This window comes from Petromyzon marinus, unplaced genomic scaffold (assembly GCF_048934315.1).
Source record: "Petromyzon marinus isolate PM22_M1 ecotype Great Lakes invasive population unplaced genomic scaffold, UKy_Petmar_22M1.pri1.0 PM_G_Scaffold_67, whole genome shotgun sequence".
Taxonomy (NCBI): Eukaryota; Metazoa; Chordata; class Hyperoartia; order Petromyzontiformes; family Petromyzontidae; genus Petromyzon; species Petromyzon marinus.
In genome coordinates this window covers 776,090-794,413 of record NW_027423021.1, presented here as the reverse complement: position 1 = coordinate 794,413, position 18,324 = coordinate 776,090, and the positions used below count along the sequence as shown (strand labels likewise).

The 18,324-nt window shown below is 45.9% G+C and overlaps 1 protein-coding gene and 1 long non-coding RNA gene across 3 annotated transcripts; both read left to right on the top strand.

Annotated features, from left to right (window-relative positions):
• The first annotated feature begins 573 nt into the window (after positions 1–573).
• On the top strand, positions 574–4,848 carry LOC142920112 (uncharacterized). The gene is made up of 3 exons (XR_012938675.1): positions 574–667; positions 964–1,029; positions 4,415–4,848. It is a non-coding gene; the product is annotated as an uncharacterized LOC142920112 (long non-coding RNA).
• Positions 4,849–10,649: 5,801 nt separating this feature from the next.
• LOC142920120 (uncharacterized) lies at positions 10,650–17,898 on the top strand. 2 transcript variants are annotated; one of them, XR_012938678.1, is made up of 3 exons: positions 10,650–10,712; positions 11,017–11,082; positions 17,400–17,898. XR_012938678.1 is itself a non-coding variant. In XM_076062582.1 (3 exons), the coding sequence occupies exon 3, from the start codon at positions 12,279–12,281 to the stop codon at positions 13,776–13,778; it is 1,500 nt and encodes a 499-aa protein (XP_075918697.1). In that variant the 5' UTR covers positions 10,650–10,712; positions 11,017–11,082; positions 12,265–12,278; the 3' UTR covers positions 13,779–14,681. The 2 variants fall into 2 exon arrangements, 1 of the variants encoding a protein (XP_075918697.1); XM_076062582.1 differs by lacking the exon at positions 17,400–17,898 and adding an exon at positions 12,265–14,681.
• Positions 17,899–18,324: the final 426 nt, after the last annotated feature.

The window sequence follows — 18,324 nt, the reverse complement described above, 5'->3', positions numbered from 1 at the left end:
AGATTTGTCGAACTTGGACTAGAAATGCTCTTTGCTGATTCACGTCTGGATGTTCACAACCATGGCTGTGTATACACACACACATACACAGTGTACACACACACACAGTGTACACACACAGTGTACACACACACACAGTGTACGTACACACACAGTGTATACACAATAATGTCCACATTGTTGTTGTAGCTGAGCCCACACACCCAAGGGAGGGAGCAATGTAAAATGAATCTAAATCAACTTAAACTCCAATCCCGCTCTGTGACGTCACCACTCTGCATTACCTCATCGGCGTGAAACGCCAGGGGGAGGTGTACCTCGCTAGGGACGTCATGTCACCAAGTTATTCATCCGTCCATCGCGCTCTTGAACGTGACGTCACCTCCGTTTGGGTCACTGCCGATATCTTTCCAGTGCCAATCCTTATTTGGGCAAAGATACGCCCAGTGACTAGCGGCTCATTAACATAATGTTTCCTTAAGCCGTCGCGAGTTTGTTGCGACGGGTTCAGCGCCCACGCCCCCATCCCTCGACGTATGGTCCGGTCTCATTAACATAATTTATTCAGTTACAGAGCAGCTCGTGGGAGGGAAGTGACGTCATACTACTTCCTGCTGTCGCGAGGCAACAGGAAGCTGCCGTGTGCGCGCTTGCACTGAAATCCGAGGTGAGAAATTCTCATCGTTGTGGTGGTGGTTGTGGTGGTTGTGGTGGTTGTTGTTTACCAAGGTAGAGCCTCTCTCTCGTAGGGATGTCAGTTGAGTAGCAGCGAGCATGGGAATCGATGTCCAGGTTGGAACTTTACAACGTGGGGCCTAGCCACGTGGGGCCTTGCCTCCTGCCCTCGCCTGATTGCATTCACTTTAATTATCTCGCTTAAGTTTAATTTGTCTTCACCCGGCTCGCCACTTTGTAACTTTGTTTTATTGTAAATATTCACGCAGTTTTTATTTTTTTCACCAGGCCAAGCCCGCTTGAGCTGCTATACCGCTCTTGTTATCAGAAGCGACCTGCCCACAACAACACAAGGTGAGGCTTTGTCAACGTGTGTGAATGTTTTGACTTAAAACTTTGGTGACTGCAGGAATTAATATTCTTGGTTCTTTCGGTAAAGTCACGTAGATAGAAAATAAAATAAAAATAACAGATAATAATTTTTCTTTTTTACAATGAAGCAAAAAACCCCACAACGTTTCTATGGCAACATTAATGTTGAAGATGCGAGGGCTTACAGGAATATTTATGACATTTGCCCTCTCATTGCGTGCCATGACAGTGCTGTTTGCACAGTCACACATAGTCACTGTAAGATGATTTTCTTGGTCGTGTTTTTGTTTTTTTGCTTGTTGTGGTTGCACCCGATTCAAGAGCCGAATGGCTCACGGGACTATAACCAAAATAAATAAAACTGAAAATCAAAAAACTGAAACCGCGTGATGAATTTGGGAATGTTTTTCACTGCATCTCCAAATATATATAAAAGGCAAAGTTTTGATTGTGTGTGTTGTCTGTTCAAAATGTTTAGCGTACTTCCCGACATGCAACAAACTGTAAATGTGCCATGTGGGTACTTTCCAGACTGTACACCGTGCAAACATTATACAAATACATTTTTGTGTTGTTTTAAGGGGGGCGGGGGAGCTCAATAATGTATAGATTTTTTGCACGGCAAGTGAGCTGTGACGTCACATCTGTCACGTGCCCCTCGCACGTGGAAGCGTCACGCATTGTAGTGTAGTGGTTAGCGTTGTCTGTGTGTGTGTGTCTGTGTGTGTGTTTGTGTGTCTGTGTGTGTGTGTGGCCCGTGATCACAAATCTCTATTTAACTCCATCAAAAAAGTAACCTGCAGCGCCACACCTATTACCATCATTAGGGGAAAAAACGGTGATCCAATCTCCGACCCCCAGGAACAGGTTTGCAGATTTGCTGAGCATTTCTGTGAGGTCCTGGGGGAGGGAAAATCCCTCAGCCAGGAAAACATCGTGGCACAAAGTGAGGATGACCCTGCTGAGGCTGCGGTGCCTCAAATATTTGAAGAAGTCACCCCCTGTGAGTGGCTGGCTGAGGTGCCATCTGTTGAGGAAGTACTGAAGGCGATCCGGAGTCTGAGACCAGGAAAGGCAGCGGGCAGAGATGATCTCCCAAGTGAAATGCTGAGGGAGGGTGGCGTTTGTGCACAGACTGCCCTATATGACATCATAACAACAGTCTGGACCACTGGACGGGTTCCGCAGGATTGGAAGGATGCCCTGGTGGTCCCCCTTTTTAAGAAGGGGGACCGCACAGACTGTAACAACTACAGGGGCATCTCACTCCTCAGTGTGCCGGGAAAGGTCCTGACAAGGATTATTCAGCATCGCCTTGCCAGGCATGCTGAGGAGAGGCTTGCGGAGCCCCAATGCGATTTCAGGATAGGGCGGTCCTGCACAGATGCCATATTTTCTGTCCGTCTGCTACAGCAGAGGTGTAGGGAATTCCAAAAATACCTACATCTCTGCTTTATTGACCTGGTCAAGGCCTATGATACCATCAGTAGGCCTGGGCTCTGGGTCGTTCTTCGTGCTTTTGGAGTACCTGACCCTCTGCTCACGATCATTAAGGACCTTCATGATGGTGAGCGGGCCCAGGTAAAACTACGTGGCCGCGAGTCCGAGCCATTCCCTGTACACCTTGGGGTGCGACACCTTGGGGTGCGACAGGGATGTCCTCTGGCTCCCACATTATTTAACATCTATTTTGACCACGTAGTTCGTGAAGCCTTCAATAGCTGTACCGGGGGAATCTCCATATGGTACAGATATAATGGGAGGCTGATCGATGCCCGGGTGCGGTCAAGGGATGGCTCCCTATTGCTCAACCACGTTATGTATGCTGATGATTTGGTAATAGCTGCTCAGTCAGAGGAGGAATTGGAGATGCTGCTGCTGAGACTGGAGCGTGCCACTAAGATGTGGGGCCTTACCATCAGCCCCACCAAAACTAAGCACCTGCCTGGGTATTTTGTACCATCGGACACTCCACCCCCACAACTCCCAATCGGTGATGGGGCAGTTGTGGAGAGAGTGGAGAGTTTCCCATACCTGGGCAGTGTGCTTATGACTGGCTCCAGTTTAACAGCAGAGGTCTCACTCCGAATCAGTCGAGCGGCAATATCTTTTCATCGGTTGCGTAACGCTGTGTGGAAGCTACCTGGTCTGTCGCTCCGCACTAAGCTTCAGATCTTCTCGGCCACGGTCATTCCCTCCCTTCTCTACGCTTGCGAAACGTGGACCCCCCTAATGGAACATCTTCGCCAGTTAGAAACATTTAGGCTGGCCTGCCTACGATCCATCCTGGGTTTAACCAGACTGGATTGTTTGAGGAGCTCACAAATCCTTGAAAGATCTGGGCAAGGTCCCATCGGTGAGCTCCTCCGGCGGGCAAGGCTGCGATGGCTGGGTCATGTAGCCCGCATGCCCAGCCACCGCATGCCGAAGCAGCTTTTGTTCGGCCGGATTGAGGCGGCAAAGCGGGCGCGGCACGGGCTAGAGAAGAGATGGAGTGATGTGGTACAGGAGGACGTGGAGCTGAGTGGACTTGCCCATGACTGGTACCAGCGGTGTCAAGATCGGCCTCTGTGGAGGAGGCTCGTGAAGGATGCTACTGGGCAGTTGGAGGTAGTCGCCCTCCAACAACAACGGAGGGCGGAGGAGCGACGCTCACAACAACGAGCGGAGTGCCGGGTGGCTAAAGCACAGCAGGTTGGCACAGTAGGGGGCACAGGTGGTGCATCAGTCAGTCATCTCAGTCAGTCGACCCGTGGCACCTGGGTCTGCCCCGTGACCTCCTGCCAGCGGGCGTTCGACACTTCACGTGGCCTCAGGGTGCACATAGCCTGGCACAAGCGTCGTGGTGACGTCACCGCCACTTAGTGGCGAATGGCGGTTGTTGTTGTTGTGTGTGTCTGTGTGTTTGTGTCTGTGTGTGTGTCTGTGTGTGTGTGTGTGTCTGTCTGTGTGTGTGTCTGTCTGTGTGTGTCTGTCTGTGTGTGTCTGTGTGTCTGTGTGTGTGTGGAAGCGTAACACATTGTAGTGTAGCGGTTAGCGCTACGCCGCGCTACGAACCCGGCGACCCGAGTTCGATTCCCGCTCACGGCCACCACCGGCGACGATTATTTGAACCGCTTCTGGGCCTCCCCTAGGTCGACTCAGCCTCAAACGAGTAACTGCTGTGGTGTGTGAACATCGCCACTGGGGAGACAAAGGCGGCCGGACGTGGTGGATCCAAGTCCCGGGCGAAGCCGGGTAGTACACCTAGTCATGAATACATGAATGAATATAGACGTGTAAGTCACATGTGACTGTATATATTAATTCCTCCATGGCTCGATACTGACGTGTAGATGGTGTGGATATTCTTATTTTCTGTCTGCAGCTGACGCTGGTCTGATGGAGCAAAGGCAGTCAGCGCATCTCGGTACGACAAGTCAACAATGCGACCAGCATGCATACAGCACGGATCGGACTGTAAATTTGACACAGCACCAGAGAACTCGCACAGGAGAGAAACCCTTCAAGTGCACAGTGTGTGACAAGGCAATTGCATGGCCATCAGTTCTTCAGACCCACCAGAGAACTCACACAGGAGTGAAACCCTTCAGGTTCAGTGTGTGTGGGAAGGCATTTTCACGGTCATCTGCTCTTAAAATACACCAGAGAACACACACGGGAGAGAAACCCTTCAGGTGCAGTGTGTGTGGGAAGACATTTTCAGATTCATCTACTCTTAGAACACACCAGAGAACACACACGGGAGAGAAACCCTTCAGGTGCAGTGTGTGTGGGAAGACATTTTCATGGTCATCCGCTCTTAAAACACACCAGAGAACACACACGGGAGAGAAACCCTTCAAGTGCAGTGTGTGTGGGAAGACATTTTCAGATTCATCTACTCTTAAAAGACACCAGAGAACACACACAGGAGAGAAACCCTTCAGGTGCAGTGTGTGTCGGAAGACATTTTCACAGTCATTTGCTCTTAAAAAACACCAGAGAACACACACGGGAGAGAAACCTTTCAAGTGCAGTGTGTGCGTGAAGGCGTTTGCACATTCATCTGCTCTTGTAGTACACCAGAGAACACACATGGGAGAGAAACCCTTCAAGTGTGCTCTGTGCAGGAAGCCGTTTGCAGATTCATCAAATCTTCGAAGACACCAGAGAACACAAAAGCATCACAAGGAGCGGAGTCGGAGTCTGAAATCAGCTTGTGAAAGTCAAAGTGCCGCAATGAGCCCATCCCTCATGAAACAAGAACCAGACGAAAATCCCAGCTTGGACACTTTTAAAGGTATAAAGGTGAAATATGAAGAGGTGAAGGTGAAATATGAAGAAGTGATGAGCGAAGAAGTGAAGGTAAAATGTGAAGATGACGATTCAACTCCAAAATGGGACCTTCACATCGTAAAGCAGGAGGAGAATTCTGACTGTGAATCAGAGTGAGGCAACTCCCAGCAGTTTGTGGAAGTGGAGGTGTGGGTGGACTTGCTCCTAGACAATACAAAGTCAAGTGGAGACCCGGTAGATGTGTAAGCCAGAGACGATGTTGCTCCAATAGATGCACCTTTGTCACAGGCCTTTAATGACAAGAATGTGAAGTTGAACACTCAGCTCCTAGGTTCAACCTGCAGAGTAAGAGCGAGCGGCCAGTCTTTGTGGACCTGTGGATTGGGGAGATCTCTGACCAGGAGCGAGAGCCAAGAAGCCCCCAAGCATTCACTATGTTACAATAATTGCTTTTACACGGTGCTCACTTAATCGCCTCAGCAACTCGGAGTTTCGTATCTCGTCTGAAACACTCGAAGAGCATCCCCAAGTAGCAGCTGCCCCTGTGTGGCACAGGGTGGTGGCCCTGCACCGGCCTGCATTTATTATTTTTTTCCGCCTGAGGACGACCGCTTGTGTTACGATCCAAACGTCGTGATCTATTATTATTTTGTCTACCTACGTGACTTTACTAAAATAACTAAAGAGTATGTGAACAAGAGGCTGTCAGTAGGGGGCGATGATTGATGTTTCATCTCAGTTTTGTAATTTGTCGCTAATGTTTAGAATTCGCCAGCATGCAATGGCCTACACGTTTTGAATGACATAATAGTATGTTTTACATCCACTGTTAAGCAGACCGTGCGTATTTTTAAAATAGCTTCTTGTTAATACGATGTAACCTGATGCAGGATATTTCACTGCAGTAATTCAATTTTGTTAATATGCCTTGTCTGATTGTGCGTGTACATGTAACATTTTATCTATGAGGGTCAAACATTGATTAAGTGTTCAAATCTAAATTGATTAAGTGATGTTAGGACAAAGTGTGTGTGTGTGTTTGGAAGTAACCTGTACAGATATCTCGGGTGAGACACGTTCCGTGTGATACAGGTCAAAGGGTACTTTTGTGTTTCACGAAGCGTCTGGAGCAACTCATCGTCTTTGAAATAGGGAGCACCCTCGGATCATTCATCAGTTACAAGGCATACCACTTAAAAGTTACACGTATAGGAGGAGGTACATTCTCTACAACACGAATTGTAGTTTTGTGTTACGTGTTGACGTAGATTTTGTCTAACTGGGACTAGAAATGCACCTTGCTGATTCACGTCTGGATGTTCGTACCTATCGGTTGAAGCAAGCCCCACTGTTGCAGTTGAGTCGCTGTGCACCAATAAGGGTCCAAGCATTTTAGGGCCTTCGGCCAGGAAAGTCACAACATTTACGGCACACGAAGGACGCATTCACGCCAGCGCCCCGTGCTCCGTTTTGAAGTTTTAAAATGAAACATCTTTGAATCGTGTTGTGTTTTGAATTAGATGATTGTTATTTCTTCATTAAAAGCTTATTTCATATTACATCCAGAAGGCTTCGTTGAGAAGGATATTTCGCGTGAATTTTCTCTCGTCGTTAAGTAGGCGGCCTTGCCGGGGGTTCGGTTCGATGCGGACTTTCACCTGTTTGGGATTGCGGGATCGAGATGAGGCGACACGGAGCTGCTGGCCGTCTGCAGATCGATTTCAACGTAACCGAGCGTCTGTCCCTGCGCCTCCGTCGTTGGTACAGGGGGTGCTGGATAATGTTTGGAATTACCCCAATTTTGACCGTGACACCAACATGCATTGTGAATGACGCGACGTTATGTTTTACATCTGCCGTTTAGCAGACTGCGCATATTGTGGTGAATGTTACTGGGGTAGCCAGGTGTGCCCGTCCGTCGTTCGCATGCAGGGGGTGCGTGTAGGTTTACAGCGCCCCCTGCGTGAAAACGACGGAAAGGGCAGCGTTCATCACGGTTAAAGTTGTGCGCTTATATTTTAAATGTTATTCTTTTATAAGGTGATGTTGATATCGAAAACTGACATATAACTGGCATGCCATACATAGGAAATTAACTCTGCTTATTCGAATCAATGTATTCATATATGTTGATAAACTGTTTTCAAGCAGATTTTGTGTCTCTAACGGCGACTACAGGGACCACGTGATTGTTTAAAAATGTCTTTGATTATAACTATAATTGCCTACAATTCGTCATGTGTAGCTTATTTAGACTATAATTTATTCACTACCCAAAATGTATTGACTTGAAAACATAGAGCTAATATTTGTAAGCAATGTCTTTTTTATTTATATGTTTGAAAACATATATTTGCACAAATTGAACTTGTTCAGATACAAGGTGAATTCACAAGGCTTTGTAAAAAATCCAATATTTCAGAATTTTTGCCTTAACGGATAATTTTTTTTTAAATGTTGGTAAAAATAAAGATTAAGAAATATATATTGTGCCGTGTCTACAATTTTATTGTAAAGTGGAATTGGTAAAAAAAAATTGATGGTTCAATGAGCCACTCTGTCTACGGGAAAGCTACCCATACGGATGCTTACCTGAAACCGGATTCCCACCACCATCCATCCCAGAAGAATTCCCTCATCAAGACTCTGCACCATAGAGCCCAATGCATATCCGACCAGGAACACATAGCCAGTGAACTCAAGCATGTACACCAAGCTCTTAAGGCTAATGGTTACTCCGACTACAATCCGCAAAGCTATCACTCCAACCATGAAGAAGGACCCTCTTGAGGAGCCTTTCAAAACCATCACTTTACCCTACATTGCGGGGATCACAAAAAAGATCTCCAAAATCTTGAATAAACACAAGATCCAGGTCCGTTTCAACACATTACATAAAATCCGTGATCTGGTTCCGTCTGTAAAAGATGTGATTCCAGACATACAGTACCCTGGTGTCTACAATCTAAGTTGCCTCTGTGATAGTAGTTACATTGGAGAAACCAAACGCCATGTCTCGGACCGCATTCGTGAACACAAAGCAGACCTTAAACACGGTAGGACCAACACCTCGGCCGTGGCAGATCACTGTTATAATTCAGTAGGCTCACATGACATTGACTTCTCCAAGACAGAGGTTCTTTGCAAGCCATCTGGCTACCATGAGAGATTCGTTCATGAGGCTATCCACATATACAAGCACAGAGACAATTTCAACCGAGAGGAAGGAATTCTGGCTTAGCAATCATTGGAAGGATTTTATAAACCATTTCGGGTCTTAATTGATTGTTCACGCTTACGGTGGCTTTCAGACAGCATACATGAATTTTTAGTCTCCCCCCTCTTTTCAAAACATATATGGACTCGTCCTTCTAAATAAACTGCCAAATCATTGTCCGTGGTGCTAACGTCAAAAAATAAACAAATAAATAAATACCAACCGCCACTTCTTTCAAATGTTTCTTGCCGTTGGTTTTCACACCTGATGATGACTGCTTGTGTTACAGTCGAAACGTCGTGAGAATTTTATTGTTTTATATATTTTTTATTTATTTTATTGTTTCCCTTCAACGTGACTTTACCGAAAGAACCAAGAATATAATTCATTGTTTATTATGTTCGTGTTACATTTTAAACAGAAAATGTTTACGTTTATGGGACCTCTTTGGCCCAGAATTAAAATGGTGACAGAGAAAGGGACGTGGCGTGAACACCTACACACACTCAGTGTACACACACACAGAGTGTACACACACAGAGAAAGGGACGTGGCGTGAACACCTACACACACTCAGTGTACACACACAAAGAGTGTACACACACAGAGAAAGGGACGTGGCGTGAACACCTACACACACTCAGTGTACACACACACAGAGTGTACACACACAGAGAAAGGGACGTGGCGTGAACACCTTCTGCCTATAAACAAACAGGAGCAGCAGCAGTGGCTGTGAAGGTGTTGATCTGACTGGTGTCAGAACATCAAAACAACAACCACCACTACCAGGGTGATGGGGGTGGTGGTGAAGAGTGGTGGGGGGGGGACTCCCCGGGACTGCCAGGTGGTGGCCTGTGTCTGTCTGTGTACACACACAGTGTACACACACACTGTACACACACACAGTGTACACACACACACTGTACACTGTGTCTGTGTGTGTGTACACACACAGAGACAGTGTAAACACACACACACATTGTACACACACACAGTGTACACACACACAGTGTAAACACAGTGTAAACACACACAATGTAAACACATAGTGTACATACAGTGTGTACACACACACACAGTGTACACACAGACACAGTGTATACACACACAGTGTACACACACACAGTGTACACACACACACAGTGTACACACACAGTGTATACACACACAGTGTACATACACACAGTGTACATACACAGTGTACACACACACAGTGTACACACACACAGTGTGTACACACACTGTGCACACACAGTGTACACACATAGTGTACACACAGTGTACACACAAAGTGTGTACGTGTACACACACAGTGTACACACACACAGTGCACACACACACAGTGTGTACATACACACATTGTGTACACACACTGTGTGTACACAATGTGTACACACAGTGTGTATTGTGTACACACAGTGTGTGTACACAATAGTTTCAGTTTATTTTGGTATACCCCTGTGAGCCATTCGGCTCTTGAATCAAGTGCAACCACAACAAACACAAACACGAACAAGAAACACATCTTAAAGTGACTACTTTGTGTGACTCTGCAAACAGAAAATCCATGAAAAAACATCAAAATGTTCCTGAAAAAAGCACTGTACACCAACGCTGTGTGCTAAAAATCCCAGTGGGATGCAATGTCCACGTTGTTGTTGTTGCTGAGTTCAAGCGAGGGAGCAATGGAAAATGAATCTAAATTAACTTAAACTCCAATCACGCTCTGTTACGTCACTACTCAGCATTACTTCATCGGCAAGAAACGCCGGGGGAAGGTGTCCCTCGCTAGTGACGTCATGTAACCAAGGTATTCATCCCTCCCCCGTCCATCGCGCTCTTGAACATGACGTCACCTCCGCTTGGGTCACTGCCGATATCGTTCCATTGCCAATCCTTATTTGGGAAAAGCTACGCCCAGTGGCGGCTCATTAACATAATGTGTCCGTTAAAGCCGTCGCGAGTTTATTGCGACGGGTTCAGCACCCACGACATATGGGACGGTATCACATTAGCATAATTTATCCATCCTCTAATTTATTTATTTACGGAGCAGCTCATTGTGGGAGGAGTATGTCTCGTGCCACGGAAGTGACGTCACATCACCTTCTGCCGCGTGACGTCACGAGGTAACAGGAAGCTATCGCTTCCTGCACTGAAATCCGAGGTGAGAAATTCTCATTGCGATTGTGGTTGTTGTTGTGGTGGTGGTTGTTGTTGTTGTTTACCAAGGTAGAGCCTCGCTCTCTCTTGTAGGGATGTCAGTTGAGTAGCAGCGAGCATGGGAATCGATGTCCAGGTTGGAACTTTACAACGCGGGGCCTAGCCACGCGGGGCCTTGCCTCCTGCCCTCGCCTGATTGCGTTTACTTTAATTATCTCGCTTAAGTTTAATTTGTCTTCACCCGGCTCGCCACTTTGTAACTTTGTTTTATTTTAAATATTCACGCAGTTTTTATTATTTTTCACCAGGCCAAGCCCGCTTGAGCTGCTATACCGCTCTTGTTATCAGAAGCGACCTGCCCACAACAACACAAGGTGAGGCTTTGTCAACGTGTGTGAATGTTTTGACTTAAAACTTTGGTGACTGCAGGAATTAATATTCTTGGTTCTTTCGGTAAAGTCACGTAGATAGAAAATAAATTAACAGATAATATTATTTCTTTTTTACAATGAAGCAAAAAACCCCACAACGTTTCTATGGCAACATTAATGTTGAAGATGCGAGGGCTTACAGGAATATTTATGACATTTGCCCTCTCATAGCGTGCCATGACAGTGCTGTTTGCACAGTCACACATAGTCACTGTAAGATGTTTTTCTTGGTCGTGTTTTTGTTTTGTTGCTTGTTGTGGTTGCTCCTGATTCAAGAGCCGAATGGCTGACGGGACTATAACCAAAATAAATAAAACTGAAAATCCAAAAACTGAAACCGCGTGATGAATTTTGGGAAAGTTTTTTCACTGCATCTCCAAATGTATATAAAAGTCAAAGTTGTGATTGTGTGTGTTGTCTGTTCAAAATGTTTAGCGTACTTCCCGACATGCAACAAACTGGAAATTTGCCATGTGGGTACTTTCCAGACTGTACACCATACAAACAATATACAAATACATTTTTGTGTGTTTTATTGGGGGGGGGGAGCTCAATAATGTATAGATTTTTTGCACGGCTAGTGAGCTGTGACGTCAAATCTGTCACGTGACCCTCGCATGTGGAAGCGTCACGCATTGTAGTGTAGTGGTTAGCGCTGTCTGTGTATCTGTATGTGTGTGTGTCTGCGTGTTTGTGTCTGTGTGTCTGTGTGTGTATCTGTGTGTGTGTCTGTGTGTGTGTATCTGTGTGTGTCTGTGTGTGTGTGGAAGAGTAACGCATTGTAGTGTAGTGGTTAGCGCTACGCCGCGCTACGAACCCGGCGACCCAAGTTCGATTCCCGCTCACGGCCACCACCGGCAACGATTATTTGAACCGCTTCTGGGCCTCCCCTAGGTCGATTCAGCCTCAAACGAGTAACTGTTGTGGTGTGAACATCGCCACTGGGGAGACAAATGCGGCCGGACGTGGTGGATCCAAGTCCCGGGCGAAGCCGGGTAGTACAGCTAGTCATGAATACATGAATGAATATAGACGTGTAAGTCATGTGTGACTGTATATATTCATTCCTCCATGGCTCGATACTGACGTGTAGATGGTGTGGATATTCTTATTTTCTGTCTGCAGCTGACGCTGGTCTGATGGAGCAAATGCACTCAGCACAGCAGCTCGGTACGACAAGTCAACAATGCGACCAGCGTGCATACGGCACGGATCGGACTGGAAATTTGACACAGCACCAGAGAACTCGCACAGGAGAGAAACCCTTCAAGTGCACTGTGTGTCACAAGGCATTTTCAGATTCATCGACTCTTAAAAAACACCAGAGAACACACACGGGAGAGAAACCCTTCAAGTGCACTGTGTGTGGGAAGGCATTTTCAGATTCAGCGACTCTTAAAAAACACCAGAGAACACACACGGGAGAGAAACCCTTCAAGTACAGTGTGTGTGGGAAGGCATTTCCATATTCATCTAATCTTCAAAGACACCAGAGAACACACACGGGAGAGAAACCCTTCAAGTGCAGTGTGTGTGGGGAGGCATTTTCACAATCATATAATCTTAAAAAACACCAGAGAACACACACAGGAGAGAAACCCTTCAAGTGCAATTTGTGCGGGATGGCGTTTGCACAGTCCCCATATCTTCAAGTACACCAGAGAACACACACGGGAGAGAAACCCTTCGAGTGCACTATGTGTGGGAAGGCATTTTCATGGTCATCTGCTCTTAAAATACACCAGAGAACACACACTGGAGAGAAACCCTTCAAGTGCATTGTGTGTGGGAAGGCATTTGCCTGGCCATCAGTTCTTCAGACCCACCAGAGAACACACACGGGAGTGAAACCCTTCAGGTGCACCTTGTGCGGGAAGGCGTTTGCACGTTCATCAGTTGTTCAGACCCACCAGAGAACACACACAGGAGAGAAACCCTTCAAGTGCACTGTGTGTGGGAAGGCATTTTCACAGTCATCTGGTCTTAAAAAACACCAGAGAACACACACAGGAGTGAAACCCTTCAGGTGCACTGTGTGCGGGATGGCGTTTGCACAGTCACCACATCTTAAAGTACACCAGAGAACACACACAGGAGAGAAACCCTTCAGGTGCATTCTGTGCAGGATGGCGTTTGTACATGTGTCACATCTTAAAGTACACGAGAGAACACACACGGGAGAGAAACCCTTCAGGTGCACTCTGTGCGGGAAGGCGTTTGCAGATTCATCAAATCGTCAAAGACACCAGAGAACACACACGGGAGAGAAACCCTTCAAGTGCAGTGTGTGTGGAAAGGCATTTTCACTGTCATCTGTTCTTAAAGTACACGAGAGAACACACACGGGAGAGAAACCCTTCAGGTGCACTCTGTGCGGGAAGGCGTTTGCAGATTCATCAAATCGTCAAAGACACCAGAGAACACACACGGGAGAGAAACCCTTCAAGTGCAGTGTGTGTGGAAAGGCATTTTCACTGTCATCTGTTCTTAAAGTACACCAGAGGACACACACAGGAGAGACACCCTTCAGGTGCACTCTGCAGGAAGGCGTTTGCAGATTCATAAAATCTTCAAGTAAACCAGAGAACACAGAAGCATCAGAAGATCCACAAGGAGTGGAGTCTGAAATCTGCTTGTGAAAGTCAAAGTGCTGCAATGAGCCCATCCCTCATGAAACAAGAACCGGAGGAAAATCCCAGCTTTGACACTTAAAGGTATCGAGGTGAAATCTGAAGAGGTGATGGTGAAGAGCGAAGAAGTGAAGGTAAAATGTGAAGATAATTCAACTCCAAAATGGGACCTTCACATCGATGGAGGCAACGTGAAGCAGGAGGAGAATTCTGAGTGAGGCAGAGCGAGGCAACTCCCAGCAGTTTGTGGAGGTGTGGGTGGACTTCCTAGACAATACAAAGTCAAGTGGAGACCCGGTAGATGTGTAAGCTTGAGACAGGTTCAACCTGCAGAGTAACAGTGAGCGGCCAGTCTTTGTGGACCTGTGGGTTGGGGAGATCTCTGACCAGGAGCGAGAGACAAGCTCCCAAGCATTCACTATGTTATAATAATTGCTTTTACACGGTGCTTAATCGCCTCGGCAACTCCGAGTTTTGTATCGTACCTCGTCTGAAACACTTGAAGAGCATCCCCAAGTAGCAGCTGCCCCTGTGTGGCACATGTTGGTGGCCCTGCACCAGCCTGCATTTATTATTTTTTCCACCTGAGGACGACTGCTTGTGTTACGATCGAAACGTCGTGATCTATTATTATTTCTACCTACGTGACTTTACTGAAAGAACCAAAGAGTATGTGAACAAGAGGCTGTCAGTAGGGGGCGATGATTGATGTTTCATCTCAGTTTTGTAATTTGTCGCTGTTTAGAATTCGCCAGCATGCAAGGGCCTACTCGTTTTGAATGACACAATAGTATGTTTTACATCTACTGTCAAGCAGACGCTGCATATTTTTTTAAATAGCTTCTTAATCAGATGTTATCTGATGCAGTATATTTCACTGCATTAATAAAATTTTGTTAAAATGCCTGTCAATTATTTCGATTGAACACTTGTCTGATTTTGTGTGTTCATGCATCATTTCATTTATAAGGGTCAAACTTTGAATAAGTGATGTTAGGACAAAGTGTGTGTGTGTGTTTCGGAAGTAACCTGTACAGATAACTCAGGTGAGACCCGTTGTTCTTGTGATACAGGTCAAACGGTACTTTTGTGTTCCACGAAGCATCTGGAGCAACTCATCGTCTTTGACATAGGAAGCACACTCGGATCATTCATCAGTTACAAGGCATACCACCTTAAAGTTACACGTAGAGGAGATACATTCTCTACAACACGAATTATAATTTTGTCTTACGTGTTGACGTATATTTTGTCGAACTTGGACTAGAAATGCTCCTTGCTGATTCACGTCTGGATGTTCACAACCATGGCTTAAAGCAAGCCCCACTGCTGTTGAGACATTGTCCACCAAAACCGGTCCACAGTTGGCTTGCACACACAGTGTATACACACACATAGTGTACACACACACACAGTGTACACACACAGTGTACACACACACAATGTACACAGTGTACACACACAGTGTACACACATACAGTGTACACACATACAGTGTACACACTGTACACACATAGTGTACACACACATAGCATACACACACAGTGTGTACACACACTGTGTATGTCCACACAGTGTATATACGTACACACAGTGTGTATGTACATACAGTGTATATACGTACACAGTGTACACACACAGTGTACACACTGTATATACTGTGTATGTACATACAGTGTATATACGAACACAGTGTACACACACAGTGTATACACACACAGTGTACACACACACAGTGTACACACACACACGCAGTGTACACACACAGTGTACACACACACACACACAGTGTATACACAATAATGTCCACGTTGTTGTAGCTGAGCCCACGGACCCAAGGGAGGGAGCAATGAAAAATGAATCTAAATCAACTTAAACTCCAATCCCGCTCTGTGACGTCACCACTCAGCATTACTTCATCGGCGTGAAACGCCAGGGGGAGGTGTACCTCGCTAGTGACGTCATGTCACCAAGGTATTCACTCGTCCACCGCGCTCTTGAGCGTGACGTCACCTCTGCTTGGGTCACTGCCGATAACGTTCCAGTGCCAATCCTATTTTTTTAGTTACGGAGCCGCTCATTGTGGGAGGAGCGTGTCTGGTATCCTGGAAGTGACGTCACATCACCTGCTGCCGCGTGACATCACGAGGTAACAGGAAGCTATGGCTTCCTGCACTGAAATCCGAGATGAGAAATTCTCATTGTGGTTGTTGTGGTGGTGGTTGTTGTTTACCAAGGTAGAGCCTCGCTCTCTCTCGTAGGGATGTCAGTTGAGTAGCAGCGAGCATGGGAATCGATGTCCAGGTTGGAACTTTTCAACGCGGGGCCTAGCCACGCGGGGCCTTGCCTCCTGCCCTCGCCTGATTGCATTCAATTTAATTATCTCGCTTAAGTTTAATTTGTCTTCACCCAGCTCGCCACTTTGTAACTTTGTTTTATTGTAAATATTCACGCAGTTTTTATTTTCTTTTGTTAGCAGGCCAAGCTCGCTTGAGCTGCTATACCGCTCTTGTTATCAGAAGCAACCTGCCCACAACAACACAAGGTGAGGCTTTGTCAACGTGTGTGAATGTTTTGACTTAAAACTTTGGTGACTGCAGGAATTAATATTCTTGGTTCTTTCGGTAAAGTCACGTAGATAGAAAATAAAAAAATAACAATAAAAATAAAAAATAGTAAATAAAGCAAAAAAACCCCACGTTTTGATCGCAACACAAGTAGTCTTTATTTAATTTAATTGTATTATCTGTTATTGTTATTTTCTGTCTACGTAACATTACTGAAAGAAACAAGAATACGTGTGTCAATGTCTATCGGTCAAAGACGCGCAAACTCCAAATATACAGCAAGCGTCAGGGTCGGGATCGAACCCATGACTTCCTGTATACCAGGTGAGGTAGTTAACATCTCACCACGGAAAGAGACACGCAAACTCCAGTTAGCCTCGGCTATGTTCATTGATCCTCGATTAATTACTTGGTGGAGTGAGGAAGCATTAATGCCGAGCAGATGAAGGTGGCCAGGCATGATTCTGGACACGCCAGCGCCAGTGTGTGACAGTGTCAAGTTTGTGTTTGCAGTAAAGTCTATCAACTCTATTGAACACGGAGGTTATATCAAAACAATAGTTTATTTTTGTTTTCCTCTGGAACTCTTTGTAAGAATGGAAACAGGAGGTGAACACAGCACGCACATGCAGCTGAAGTCGGAACTGTTCATCCCAGCATTCAAGGACATCTGAGCCTGGATTCACACCTCTAAGTTGCGATTGAACGTTAATTTATGCATTTCTGCCTAACACAAATAGTATTGTTTTCAACACCCTTTGCTATGTCAGCTGAATTTAGCTCTCATAAATATTCCTTTTGTAGCCAGACAGCTGAAATTGTGTGCTCGGAGTTTTTGGTGAACATTCATTTTGAAGATACGAGGGCTTCCAGCCATGTTTATAACCATTTGCTCTCTCATTGTGTGCCATAACAGCCCGTGTGATGAATTTGGGACACTTTTCCACTATATCATGAATATATGAATAAGTATAGACACACGTGTTACTGTGTATATATGCTTTCCTCTGTGCATCGATACTGACGTGTAGATGGTGTGGATATTATTTTTTTCTGTCTGCAGCTGACGCTTCCTCTGACGCTTCCTCTGCAGAATTGGTCTGATGGAGCAAATGCACTCAGCGCAGCTCGGTACGACAAGGCAACAATGCGACTGGTGTGCATACAGCACGAATCGGATTGGAGATTTGACACGGCACCAGAGAACTCACACAGGAGAGAAACCCTTCAAGTGCAGTGTGTGTGGGAAGGCGTTTGCAGATTCATCTACTCTTATAGCACACCAGAGAATACACACGGGAGAGAAACCCTTCAAGTGCAGTGTGTGTGGGAAGGCATTTTCACGGTCATCTGCTCTTGTAACACACCAGAGAACACACACGGGAGAGAAACCCTTCAAGTGCAGTGTGTGTATGAAGGCGTTTGCACATTCATGTACTCTTGTAGCACACCAGAGAACACACACAGGAGAGAAACCCTTCAAGTGCAGTGTGTGTGGAAAGGCGTTTGCATATTCATCTGCTCTTGTAATACACCAGAGGACACACACAGGAGAGAAACCCTTCAAGTGCAGTGTGTGCGTGAAGGCATTTGCACGTTCATCTCTTCTTGTAGTACACCAGAGAACACACACGGGAGAGAAACCCTTCAAGTGCAGTGTGTGTGGGAAGGCGTTTGCAGATTCATCAAATCTTCAAGTACACCAGAGAACACAGAAGCATCAGAAGATCTGCAAGGAGTGGAGTCTGAAATCAGCTTGTGAAAGTCAAAGTTCCACCATGAGCCCATCCCTCATTAAACAAGAACCGGAAGAAAATCCCAGCTTGGACACTTTTAAAGGTATCGAGGTGAAATATGAAGAGGTGATGGTGAAGAGGGAAGAAGTGATGGTGAAGAGCGAAGAAGTGAAGGTGAAATGTGAAGAAGTGATGGTGAAATGTGAAGAAGTGAAGGTGAAATGTGAAGATGAAGATTCAACTCCAAAATGG